The 14,317-nt window shown below is 40.1% G+C and overlaps 1 protein-coding gene across 1 annotated transcript in view; it reads left to right on the forward strand.

Moving 5' to 3' along the window:
* The window catches only part of LOC311111696 (protein kinase C-binding protein NELL1-like), a gene marked incomplete at its 3' end in the record, with an annotated part of 508,863 nt that overhangs the window by 462,445 nt on the left and 32,101 nt on the right, over nucleotides 1-14,317 (forward strand). Inside the window, exon 16 of the mRNA XM_084154490.1 lies at nucleotides 9,439-9,579. Coding sequence (XP_084010616.1) covers nucleotides 9,439-9,579 — 141 coding nt within the window. The remainder of the gene's footprint in view (nucleotides 1-9,438; nucleotides 9,580-14,317) is intronic.

Raw genomic sequence — 14,317 nt, forward strand, 5'->3', positions numbered from 1 at the left:
ACACCCTTGATTATTTTTACTGTGATAACTTATTTTGATTTTGTAAGCCAACACTTTTGAGATCAGTCAATAAATGCTTCTGGTATTGACTTATATGCTGCCCCTGTCTTCATGTTGTTGCTGGACATATCTTTTTAAAAATGTGTGTAGGTCACCTAAATCATCAGAAAAATTGCCCCCCCTGAGAATTTTTTCAGGAGCCGCCACTGGTAGTCTGTAATAGTTTTCGAGCCCTGCCACATCCGACGAGCGTCAGAGCCGATGTAGCACGATTCAATCTTAGTCCTGTATTGACTCTTTGCCTGTTTGATGGTTCATCGGAGGGCATCGCGGGATTTCTTATAAGCGTCCGGTTTAGAGTCCCGCTCCTTGAAAGCGGCAGCTCTACCCTTTAGCTCAGTGCGGATGTTTCCTGTAATCCATGGCTTCTGGTTGGGGTATGTACGTACGGTTACTGTGGGGACGACATCATCGATGCACTTATTGATGAAGCCAGTGACTGATGTGGTGTACTCCTCAATGCTATCTGAAGAATCCCGGAACATGTTCCAGTCTGTGCTAGCAAAACAGTCTTGTAGCTTAGCATCTGTGTTATCTGACCACTTTTTTATTAACCGAGTCACTGGTGCTTCCTGCTTTAGTTTTTGCTTATAAGCAGGAATCAGGAGGATGTAGTTATGGTCAGATTTGCCAAATGGAGGGCGAGGGAGAGCTTTGTATGCGTCTCTGTGTGTGGAGTAAAGGTGGTCTAGAGTTTTTTTTCTTCTGGTTGCACATTTAACGTGCTGGTAGAAATTAGGTAAAACGGATTTAAGTTTCCCTGCATTAAAGTCCCCGGCCACTAGGAGCGCTGCCTCTGGATGAGCGTTTTCCTGTTGACTTATGGCCTTATACAGCTCATTCAGTGCAATCTTAATGCCAGCATTGGTTTGTGGTGGTAAATAGACAGCTATGAAAAATATAGATGAAAACTATCTTGGTAAATAGTGTTGTCTACAGGTTATCATAAGATACTCTACCTCAGGCGAGCAAAACCTTGAGACTTCCTTAGTATTTGATTTTGTGCACCAGCTGTTGTTTACAAATATACACAGACCGCCACCCCTTGTCTTACTGGAGTCAGCCGTTCTATCCTGCCGATGTAGCGTATAGCCCGCTAGCTGTATGTTGTCCATGTCGTCGTTCAGCCACGACTCGGTGAAACATACGATATTACAGTTTTTAATGTCCCGTTGGTAGGATAACCGTAATCTTAGGTCATCCCATTTATTCTCAAATGATTGAAGATTGGCTAATAGGATTGATGGGAGAGGCAGTTTACTTGCTCGCCGTCGGATCCTTAAAAGGCACCCCGACCTACGTCCACGCTATCTCTGTCTCTTCCTCATACGAATGACGGGGATTTGGGCCTTGTCGGGTGTCTGAAAGGATATCCTTCGCGGCCGCCTCGTTGAAGAAAAAATATTCGTCCAATACGAGGTGAGTAATCGCTGTCCTGATATCCAGAAGCTCTTTTTGGTTATAAGAGACGATGGCAGAAACATTATGTACAAAATAAATTACAAATAATGCGGAAAAACACACATAATAGTACAATTGGTTAGAGGGCTGTAAAACGGTGGACATCTTCTCCGGTGCCATTATATAGCCTATAGGCACACTTGATATTGTACGCCCAGCAGAGAATCAGAGATGAGAGGCAGCATCAGGCACACATCGATATATAGCCTTTTAAGCAAGTAATTCTAAAACACTGAGAAATATTGCAATTTCATCCATTACAAATTACATGATCCTGGACTAGATTTAAAAAAAATACTAAACCCTTCCCTTGACTGAAATTGAAAGAGCATGACCCTCCCCCATTTTCCTCCAGGTACCCATTATGTACATTTCTATCCATCCCTTATAGTTGAAGACTCTTCTTTGAGTCATAAAAGTGCATTACAATTGCTCAGGAACTGTGCACATTTTGGAGAGGTGTGTGGCCACTTAGTCCTCTCACTCAAACCTATGGTAATTTTTTTGTCTTATGCTGCACCTACCCCACATTTTCCAGGAATAGTTTTATGTTACTGAATGTATCCAGAGTATTTTCAGATTTCTTTATCAACAAATGTGGCGAAAGTACAGTAAATATAAAATGCAAATGAATCAACAGTGTAATGGTTGGATTCAGTCTTGTCAGGTGAACTATTGTGTACTCACCTTTTGGTCTAATTTCCCCATTATCTCCAAACCTTTCCCTTTCATTTGATACCATAGTTATACATATGCTTTTCGTAATTTTCTGTAAGAAACATTTACATTTAGCCCTATCCATATACACTACCAGTCAAAAGTTTGGACACATACTCATTCAAGGGTTTTTCTTTACTTTTAAAAATGGTTACATTGTAGAATAATAGTGAAGACATCAAAACTATGAAATAACACATATGGAATCATGTAGTAACCAAAAAAGTGTTAAACAAATCGAAATATATTTTATATTTGAGATTCTTCAAATAGCCACCCTTTGCCTTGATGACAGCTTTGCACACTCTTGGCATTCTCTCAACCAGCTTCATGAGGTGGTCACCTGGAATGCATTTCAATTATCAGGTGTGCCTTCTTAAAAGTTAATTTGTGGAATTTCTTTCCTTCTAAATGCGTTTGAGCCAATCAGTTGTGTTGTGACAAGGTAGGGGGGGTATACAGAAGATAGCCCTATTTGGTAAAAGACCAAGTCCATATTATGGCAAGAACAGCTCAAATAAGCAAAGAGAAATGACAGTCCATCAATAATTTACGACATGAAGATCAGTCAATACGGAACATTTCAAGAACTTTTAAAGTTTCTTCAAGTGCAGTCGCAAAACCCATCAAGCGCAATGATGAAACTATCTCTCATGAGGACCACCACAGGAATGGAAGACCCAGAGTTACGTCTGCTGCAAAGGATAAGTTCATTAGATTTACCAGCCTCAGAAATTACAGCCCAAATAAATGCTTCACAGAGTTCAAGTAACAGACACATCTCAACATCGACTGTTCAGAGGGGACTGTGTGAATAAGGCCTTCATGGTCTAATTGCTGCAAAGAAACCACTACTAAAGGACACCAATGATAAGAAGAGACCTGCTTTGGCCAAGAAACACGAGCAATGGACATTATACCAGTGGAAATCTGTACTTTGGGCTGGAGTCCAAATTGGAGATTTTTGGTTCCAACCTCCGTGTCTTTATGAGACGCTGTGTGGGTGAACAGATGGTCTCCGCATATGTAGTTCCCACTGTAAAGCATGTAGGAGGAGGTGTGATGGTGTGGGGGTGCTTTGCTGGTGACACTGTCGGTGATTTATTTAGAATTCAAGGCACACTTAACCAGCATGGCTACCACAGCATTCTGCAGCGATATGCCATCCCATCTGGTTTGGGCTTACTGGGACTATCATTTGTTTTTCAACAGGACAATGACCCAACACACCTCCAGGCTGTGTAAGGGCTATTTGACCAAGAAGGAGAGTGATGGAGTGCTGCATCAGATGACCTGGCCTCCACAATCACCCGACCTCAACCCAATTGAGATGGTTTGGGATGAGTCGAACCGCAGAGTGAAGGAAAAGCAGCCAACAAGTGCTCAGCATATGTGGGAACTCCTTCAAGACTGTTGGAAAAGCATTCCAGGTGAAGCTGGTTGATAGAATGCCAAGAGTGTGCAAAGCTGTCATCAAGGCAAAGGTGGCTATTTGAAAAATGTCAAATATAAAATATATATTGATTTGTTTAAAACAATTTTGGTTACTACATGATTCCATATGTGTTATTTCATAGTTTTGATGTCTTCACTATTATTCTACAATGTAAAAAATAGTAAAAATAAAGACAAACTCTTGAAAGAGTAGGTGTGTCCAAACTTTTGAATGGTACTGTAGGTCTATTCCCACCAGTGGTTAAAGTGGCCTTATTTTTATAGATCTTGCCTCTCCCTAAACAGCAAGAAGCAGATTGTACAGTCAACGTTCCTGACAGTTATTGACTATTTTAACACAATTTACCAGAATGCAGCAGCCACTACTCTTAAACCGTTGGATGCCGTCTACCATAGTGCTCTTCACTTTATCACAGGTAATTCGTTTTAATACGAATAACTGCATCCTGTATCAAAAGGTTGGCCGGTCCTCATTAAAGTCCCGTAGATCACTTCACTATTCCCTTTCTGTTTCAAAACTCTACTACACAAGCTTCCGACTTACCTAACTTTGTTGTTGAAATATAAAAACATGAGTTACCAATCCATGAGTTACCAATCCCGATCAGAGGGTTGGTTAACTCTCGTGGTTCCGAATTAGGTAAATCTGCCTTCAGTTTTAATGCCCCTCATTTTTGGAATAACCTGTGTCTTGATTCCCTGGTGTCGCTAGCGCAGTTTAGGAGTCTGTTGAATTTGTTAAATGAGAATTGCATTTGTTTTGATTAAATGTAAAAATGTATTGTTGTCAACAATTGTAGTAAAAACATTTTTTTTACCTGTGTTATTATTATTTGTTAATTATTTTTGCAATGTTTGTGTTGAATTTCTTGTCCTCAGGTCATCATTGAAAATGAGACCCTTCTCTCAATGGGCTCTCCTGATTAAATACAAGTTAAATAAATAAAATAAAAACAAATAAAGAAAATAATCACTTATGTTATGCTGTAGAACTTATGCTATATTTTGTAAAGATGCATGAATATCACTTAACCCGAAAGGATTAGACTTGTACAGTAAATGCATATAAAACGTATTGTAACTTTTTCTGTTTAAAAAATAAATACAAATCGACACATTTATTACAAGCCTAACAATATTTTATATTTTGAATCCCAGATACTCATAGTTGCCCTTTGATAACTGCTTTAAAATCATTAGATATGACAGCCTTTCTGTTCGAATAACTCCTTCTGTCTTGTAATAGGCTGTGCGACCATAACATTTCAATAATTATGCCGTGTGTTGTACGGCTACATCTACCTCCTGTTTTGATTTGTTTATATTCAGTCAAAGATCGGATCAGAATCACTCAAAGCTGTGTAGCATAGTGATTTCCCTATGCGTACTCCTGTGTACACACACCCGGCAAACATATTGTACCATGACGATGCTGTCTGGTGCTGTCTGTATGGTAATCACCCTAGAAGTACAGTGGGGATACACTGCCGATTTTGCAGGTTTTCCTACTTACAAAGCATGTAGAGATCTGTAATTTGTATCATAGGTACACTTCAACTGCGAGAGACGGAATCTAAAACAAAAATCCAGAAAATCACATTGTATGATTTTTAAGTAATTAATTTGCATTTTATTGCATGACATAAGTATTTCATACATCAGAAAAGCAGAACTTAATATTTGGTACAGAAACCTTTGTTTGCAATTACAGAGATCATATGTTTCCTGTAGGTCTTGACCAGGTTTGCACACACTGCAGCAGGGATTTTGGCCTACTCCTCCATACAGACCTTCTCCAGATCCTTCAGGTTTCGGGGCTGTCGCTGGGCAATACAGACTTTCAGCTCCCTCCAAAGATTTTCTATTGGGTTCAGGTCTGGAGACTGGCTAGGCCACTCCAGGACCTTGAGATGCTTCTTACGGAGCCACTCCTTAGTTGCCCTGGCTGTGTGTTTCGGGTCGTTGTCATGCTGGAAGACCCATCCACGACCCATCTTCAATGCTCTTACTGAGGGAAGGAGGTTGTTGGCCAAGATCTCGCGATACATGGCCCCATCCATCCTCTCCTCAATACGGTGCAGTCGTCCTGTCCCCTTTGCAGAAAAGCATCCCCAAAGAATGATGTTTCCACCTCCATGCTTCACGGTTGGGATGGTGTTCTTGGGGTTGTACTCATCCTTCTTCTTCCTCCAAACACGGCGAGTGGAGTTTAGACCAAAAAGCTCAATTTTTGTCTCATCAGACCACATGACCTTCTCCCATTCCTCCTCTGGATCATCCAGATGGTCATTGGCAAACTTCAGACGGGCCTGGACATGCGCTGGCTTGAGCAGGGGGACCTTGCTTGCGCTGCAGGATTTTAATCCATGACGGCGTAGTGTGTTACTAATGGTTTTCTTTGAGACTGTGGTCCCAGCTCTCTTCAGGTCATTGACCAGGTCCTGCCGTGTAGTTCTGGGCTTATCCCTCACCTTCCTCATGATCATTGATGCCCCACGAGGTGAGATTTTGCATGGAGCCCCAGACCGAGGGTGATTGACCGTCATCTTGAACTTCTTCCATTTTCTAATAATTGCGCCAACAGTTGTTGCCTTCTCACCAAGTTGCTTGCCTATTGTCCTGTAGCCCATACCAGCCTTGTGCAGGTCTACAATTTTATCCCTGATGTCCTTACACAGCTCTCTGTTCTTGGCCATTGTGGAGAGGTTGGAGTCTCAAACAGGTGCAGTTAATACAGGTAATGAGTGGAGAACAGGAGGGCTTCTTAAAGAAAAACTAACAGGTCTGTGAGAGCCGGAATTCTTACTGGTTGGTAGGTGATCAAATACTTATGTCATGCAATAAAATGCAAATTAATTACTTAAAAATCATACAATGTGATTTTCTGGATTTTTGTTTTAGATTCCGTCTCTCACAGTTAAAGTGTACCTATGATAAAAATTACAGACCTCTACATGCTTTGTAAGTAGGAAAACCTGCAAAATCGTCAGTGTATCAAATACTTGTTCTCCCCACTGTATATTATGTTTCATTTTTTTCTCATAAAGCTCATCATAACACGGTAATGTAGAGATGATCTTTTTCCCTGTAAGGCTATTAATATTGAGACAGAGAGAGAGAGATTTTGTGTGATAAAGTGCAAGCGTGTGTATGTTTCCGGTCTATTCATACCCTTAATTAAGCTCTTGAGGTGACATGATCGTAGTGTTGTGGAAATAATTGTTTTCCACAAATGATCCAGCGCCCACCCTTGGGCCAATTAGTGAAAATTATTCAGACTTATGTTGCCTGGATTAAAAGATGTCATGACTCCAGCTCAAAAGGGACAGGAGATATTCTTGTTCAAAGTTTGGTGTGGGACAAAAAGTATAATTTGCGGAGAATGTAATGGGCCGAGTTTATGGGAAAGTTGTTGCTCATGAGGTAGCCTCTGCCAAGTCCCCAACAACCGGATGTTCCGGTTTTCAGGGGAAATGGAAGAGAGCCTGTTATGTGACTTCTGCTTTTGGACATTAACAAGGCGACGTTCCATCTTAACTCCTCCTTCACATTTACTGGATTGGTTAAAAAGTGCAGAAAGAGAACCTCCCCTGACAGTTATTTTTCTTCTCGTCAAGACCAGTATGTAGGGGATCTAGTTTCAGGTGTTTCTTTTACATCTGCTACGTTAGGTTACTCATGAGGAGATGCATAGATGTACAAAATGTCATGACTGTAGCTCAAACGGGACAGGCGATATGCTCGTTGCCAGCCAGCCAGTCATTCTCACCCGCGTACACCCTCACAGCAGAGCTGGGTCTAGCCTTGTCTGGCAGCGAAACAGTTAATTCAGCCACATTTACACCCTTTTTAAAAAACATAGCTGATATGGCTGACTTGCTTGAACAAATGTTGTTTCTACTGATAATTGAGATGTGCAAACTATGGAATAAGGGAACGACGAGCGGATAAGAGGCAATCTGTAATTTCAATTAAGACATTAATGGACGGACATAGTCAATATAACTATTTGTTCAGCACTTTTGAAATGTACAGCGACATAATTCAGAACATGGGCCGTTCTTACAGTATTCTCCCTGTACACCAACTCAGAACCGTAGGATAAATAAAGGGGGCATATAAGCAGACAATTAAAACTCTTACAATATTAAATGATGACATTACTCTAAAACAGGCTATAGGCTACATGTGCACCACCAAGTCAGAACAGTAGGCCAAGTTATGAGGAGGAAAGGGACCAAATTATTAGGGTGAGGCACATGGGCTACTAACAGCTTACTACACAACATACACTTAGTATTACTTTCTTAGCTACAGTATACATATCTCCCTGGCATATTACATCATTTACAGTGCCTTGCAAAACTATTCATCCCCCTTGGCGTTTTTCCTATTATGTTGCATTACAACCTGTAATTTAAATGGATTTTTATTTGGATTTCATGTAATGGACATACACAAAATAGTCCAAATTGGTGAAGTGAAATGAAAAAAATATGTTTCAAAACATTTGGAAAAGTGGTGCGTGCATATGTATTCACCCCCTTTGCTCTGTGCAATCAATTATTTTATTTTTTTATTTTTTTTAAACATTTTTAGTCATTTAGCAGACGCTCTTATCCAGAGCGACTTACAGGAGAAATTAGTGTATCAAATACTTGTTCTCCCCACTGTATATTATGTTTCATTTTTTTCTCATAAAGCTCATCATAACACGGTAATGTAGAGATGATCATTTATTTTTTTTACATTTATAGTCATTTAGCAGACGCTCTTATCCAGAGCGACTTACAGGAGAAATTAGGGTTAAGTGCCTTGCTCAAGGGCACATCGACAGATTTTTCACCTAGTCGGCTCTGGGATTAGAACCAGCAACCTTTCGGTTACTGGCACAATGCTCTTAACCACTAAGCCACCTGCCGCCCCTAAGTGTCACATGATCTGTCACATGATCTCAGTATATATACACCTGTTCTGAAAGGCCCCAGAGTCTGCAACACCACCAAGCAAGTGGCACCATGAAGACCAAAGAGCTCTCCAAACAGGTCAGGGACAAAGTTATGGAGAAATACAGATCAGGATTTGGTTATAAAAAAATATCAGAAACTTTGAACATCCCACAGAGCACCATTAAATCCATTATTAAAAATGGAAAGAATATGGCACCACATCAAACCTAAGAGTGGTCCGCCCACCAAAACCCACAGAACAGGCAAGGAGGGCATTAATCAGAGAGGCAACAAAGAGACCAAAGATAACCCTGAAGGAGCTGCAAAGCTCCACAGTGGAGATGGGAGTATCTGTTCATAGGACCACTTTAAGCCGTACACTCCACAGAGCTGGGCTTTACGGAAGAGTGGCCAGAAAAAAGCCATCGCTTAAAGAAAAAAATAAGCAAACATGTTTGGTGTTCGCCAAAAGTCATGTGGGAGACTCCCCAAACATATGGAAGAAGGTACTCTGGTCAGATGAGACTAAAATTGAGCTTTAATATGTGACACGTATTAATGCCAAAATGACATGCAAAACAGGCAACCCAACAATGTTTTCTTCTTTAGCTAAACAGGTGGGGCTCAAAACAGGCTCTGCCCCACCAGCCCTGAATGACGGGTCACCACTGATTGTAACAATCAGGAGACAGTTGGGATTGCCTCAAGTGCAAATGTTATAGAATTACAGATACAGTAGATTAGGTAAACTAATAATAATGCTGATTGCATCAGATATGCTGTGTGTTTCCCCCAGACATTGACGAGTGTGCGGAGGGCCTGATCCAGTGCCACAATCACTCCCGCTGTGTCAACCTGCCGGGCTGGTACCACTGTGAGTGCAGGAACGGTTTCCATGACAATGGCTCCTACCTGATCGACGGGAGCTCCTGCATCGGTTAGTATGCAGTCATTGTATTCCACCTCTGTTGGTCGTCTCCATCTCTACTGCTCCATCTTGGTCTTCTGTAGCTCAGTTGGAAAAACTCTTAAGTCGCATTGGATAAAATCTAAATGTCACATATTACAGGGGAGGGGAAGGGGGCTGTTAACACGGCTATGCAGCTTTTTTTTCTGCTGCATGTTGCAGCCTTTTGTTGTGTAGTCTGAATGAATGAATGAATGGAATTAGATTTGCACATCATGAGGACAGCAATCATAAACAAATATATAAATAGTAGACACAGAGTAACAATCAATGACAGTATAACATACAACATTCATGTATATAGAAATCAATATCAAATACTGTTTAGTGCATAACAGCAGCTGACGTAGTGAATCACATGTAATCCCAATCTCTGTTACTGTGAGAAGAGCATGATTTCTCCCTATACCTCAGGATGTAGCGATGCATCGATCATGCAGAGATACAATGGTCAGGAATACACAGGAGAATGTCACTTTCTATAGCTTAAGTTCTCTATCTCTAAAATGTATTAGTGCAGAATATCTCTTTAGATTATATTAGCATAACTATTTTTCCTGAGGAGGGAACTTAGTTTCTTACTGTTTGAGATATAAAGTATGCATCACCCATATAGATACAGTAGGGAGTAGGCATCATAGGCACAGGAAATATCCCAATGTCCATTCTTTATTTCTGAAATGAATAGCAGAGGACAGTGACTGTTGAGTCATATTATACACTCTGAGAATGTACTGTACCCATTGCCCATGTAGAGGTAGCATGCTCAAACATCCCATTCTACTTATTATTTTCTCTAAAATTAGCAACAGACTCTTCTCTACTCGTGACTTATTCCTTGTGTTACTTTCTATATATATATATATATATATATATATATATATATATATATATATATATATATATATATATATATATATATATATATATACACTGAATGTACAAAACATTAGGAACATGCTCTTTCCATGACATAGACTGACCAGGTGAAAGCTATGATCCCTTATTGATGTCACTTGTTAAATCTACTTCAATCAGTGTAGATGAAGAGGGGGAGACACGTTAACCCTTAGCCTACAATGGTTGCGCCCCCGCATAAATCTGTGTCTCAATCCGCGGTGAATCTGCGGTGAAAGGTGGCAGAGCTAGAGCGGTGTTTGTCAGACCATGAGACATCCTGAAAATTGGTCTTCTCACGTAATCGTCCGAACAGCCTACAAACCACTATGACCCCTGTATGGAAAGATGACTCTCACAAACACGATGGTGTTCTCCGATTTGCTCTACGACCTCCACAAGTGTCAGGAGACTCGTCTGAAGACGGTACAGCCGATCTGCCAACTTCTGTCACACACTAATATGCAAAGGCGAGACTCTCACGGACATGTACATGTCGGTTGTTTTCCTCTAGAATGCCCACAGGTCTCACAAGACTCGTCTGAAGGTCCCCCAGTACGAGTTGAAAAAATTAATGGAAGTATATATGGAGACTGTTTAATGCCAAAAACATGTAAAAAAAAAAAAAAGAGAAAAAAGAAAGAAAGAAAAGATACTGTATATAAACATGTTTCCTGATCAAAATCAAATAGCTAAATGATCCTTGGTATGACCTTCTTAAAACAATTCCATATAGCTTAGTAGACTATTTAGTGACAAAAATAAGGGGTTAAATACATAATATAAGATGTTTCCTGATCTTTCTTATATCTCTCAGATATAGGATAGACACTTCAGAACAAACTTCCTTTTGATATTTTTTGGGGACTATCTGTTGTTCCATTAAGTTAATCTGTTATTCAATGCATTTGTATGATATAATAGCAGTAAGGCCAAAAATAATTGTTCTGCAAATAATTTGTACATATCTTTTTTTTGATACTTCAAGGGGTCTTAAAATAAAAAATAAAATAGGTAAATTATCGTTGGTATGACCTTCTTAAAACAATTCCATATAGCTTAGTAAGATTGATAAATATCTAACGTATAAAAAACATTCTGATGAGCTACTTAAAAATTAAAAGATTTATAGTGGGCTTCTTTTTAAGAAATAGATATTGCCTCTCCATGAACAATGGGAGTTCATGGAGAGTGCAGATTGTATAGTCAACTTTCCTGCCAGCTCTTGACTATGGTGACACCATTTACCAGAATGCAGCAGCCACTGCTCTTAAACCTTTGGATGCCGTCTACCATAGCGCCCTTTCCTTTATCACAGGTGACAGTTTTAATACTCATCACCGCATCCTGTATCAGAAGGTCGGCTGGACCTCACTAAAGTCCAGTATTTCACTTCATTACTCCCTTCTTGTTTACAAAGCTCTGCTCCACAAGCTTCCAACATACCTCACTTCGCTGTTGAAATATCAAATTAATGAGATACCAAACCCGTTCGCAGGGTTGGTTAACTCGAGGTCCCCCTTGTCTCCACAAAGTTTGGTAAATCCACCTTTAGTTTTAATACACCACAGTTATGGAATGCCTTACAAAACAAATTACACCTGGGTTCCCTCGTACCGATAGGGAAGTTAAATGAGTTCAATTAAGTGTACAATTGTTTCAATTGATTATTATAACTTGTTGTAATGTATTTATAACTGTCTTGTATTTTAAATTTTTTAGCTGTATTAATTGCATTTTTGTCATCAGGGCCTGAATAAATTCACCTAAATAAATAAAAGTTTATACAAATTTAAGTTAACTAATAAATAAATCATGATATATGCCTTTTATCCAATGTAACTTACAGTGTGTGCATATATTTTTGTATGGGTGGCCACCACAATGGGATTTGAACGTACAATCCTGATGTTGCAAGTGCCATGCTCTACCAACTACACCACAAAGTATGACATAATAAAGTCCTAAACTCAGTTTGCCAAACTCTGTATGTATGTCTCTGCTTACTGTATACCACTTCTCTTACAGTTGAAGTCGGAAGTTTACATACACTTAGGTTGGAGTCATTAAAACTAGTTTTTCAACCACTCCAAAAATGTCTTGTTAACAAACTATAGTTTTGGCAAGTCGGTTAGGACATCTACTTTGTGCATGACACAAGTAATTTTTCCAACAATTGTTTACAGACAGATTATTTCACTTATAATTCACTGTATCACAATTCCAGTGGGTCAGAAGTTTACATACACTAAGTTGACTGTGGCTTTAAACAGCTTGGAAAATTCCAGAAAATTATGTCATGGCTTTAGAAGCTTCTGATAGGCTAATTGACATCATTTGAGTCAATTGGAGGTGTACCTGTGGATGTATTTCAAGGCCTACCTTCAAACTCAGTGCCTCTTTGGTTGACATCATGGGAAAATCAAAAGAAATCAGTCAAGACCTCAGAAAGAAAATTGAAGACCTCCACAATTCTGGTTCATCCTTGGGAGCAATTTCCAAACGCCTGAATGTACCACGTTCATCTGTACAAACAATAGTACACAAGTATAAACACCATGGGACCACGCAGCCGTCATACCGCTCAAGAAGGAGACGCGTTCTGTCTCCTAGGGTTGAACATACTTTGGTGCGAAAAGTGAAAATCAATCGCTGGAGGAAACAGATACAAACGTATCTATATCCACAGTAAAACAAGTCCTATATCGACATAACCTGAAAGGCCGCTCAGCAAGGAAGAAGCCACTGCTCCAAAACCGCCATAAAAAAGCCAGACTACGGTTTGCAACTGCACATGGGGACAAAGATCGTACTTTTTGGAGAAATGTCCTCTGGTCTGATGAAACAAAAATAGAACTGTTTGGCCATAATGACCATCGTTATGTTTTGACGAAAAAGGGGGACGCATGCAAGCAGAAGAACACCATCCCAACCGTGAAGCACGGGGGTGGCAGCATCATGCTGTGGGGGTGCTTTGCTGCAGGAGGGACTGGTGCACTTCACAAAATAGATGGCATCATGAGGAAGGAAAATTATGTGGATATATTGAAGCAACATCTCAAGACATCAGTCAGGAAGTTAAAGCTTGGTCGTAAATGGGTCATCCAAATGGACAATGACCCCAAGCATACTTCCAAAGTTGTGGCAAAATTACTTAAGGACAACAAAGTCAAGGTATTGGAGTGGCCATAACAAAGCACTGACCTAAATCCTATAGAAAATGTGTGGGCAGAACTGAAAAAGCGTGTGCGAGCAAGGAGGCCTACAAACCTGACTCAGTTACACCAGCTCTGTCAGGAGGAATGGGCCAAAATTCACCCAACTTATTGTGGGAAGCTTGTGGAAGGCTACCCAAAACATATGACCCAAGTTAAACAATTGAAAGGCAATGCTACCAAATACTAATTCAGTGTACGTAAACTTCTGACCCACTGGGAATGTGATGAAATAAATAAAAGCTGAAATAAATAATTCTCTCTACTATTATTCTGACATTTCACATTTTTTTAATAAAGTGGTGATTCTAACTGACCTAAAACAGGGACATTTTACTAGGATTAAATGTCAGGAATTGTGAAAAACTGAGCTTAAATGTATTTGGCTAAGGTGTATGTAAACTTCCGACTTCAACTGTATCTCCTCTCTTCTCCCAGAATGAGTGGATATTAACATTTCCTCCTAGATTAGGCTGCCTCCTAAATCGCACCCTATTCTCAAAAGTAGTGCACTAACCCCTGAGTGGGGCATTGGTCTAAGGCACTGCATCGCAGTGCTAACTCTGCCACTAGAGATCCTGGTTCGAATCCAGGCT

Source organism: Coregonus lavaretus (genome assembly GCF_964263955.1).
Source record: "Coregonus lavaretus genome assembly, chromosome: 37".
NCBI classification, from domain to species: Eukaryota; Metazoa; Chordata; class Actinopteri; order Salmoniformes; family Salmonidae; genus Coregonus; species Coregonus lavaretus.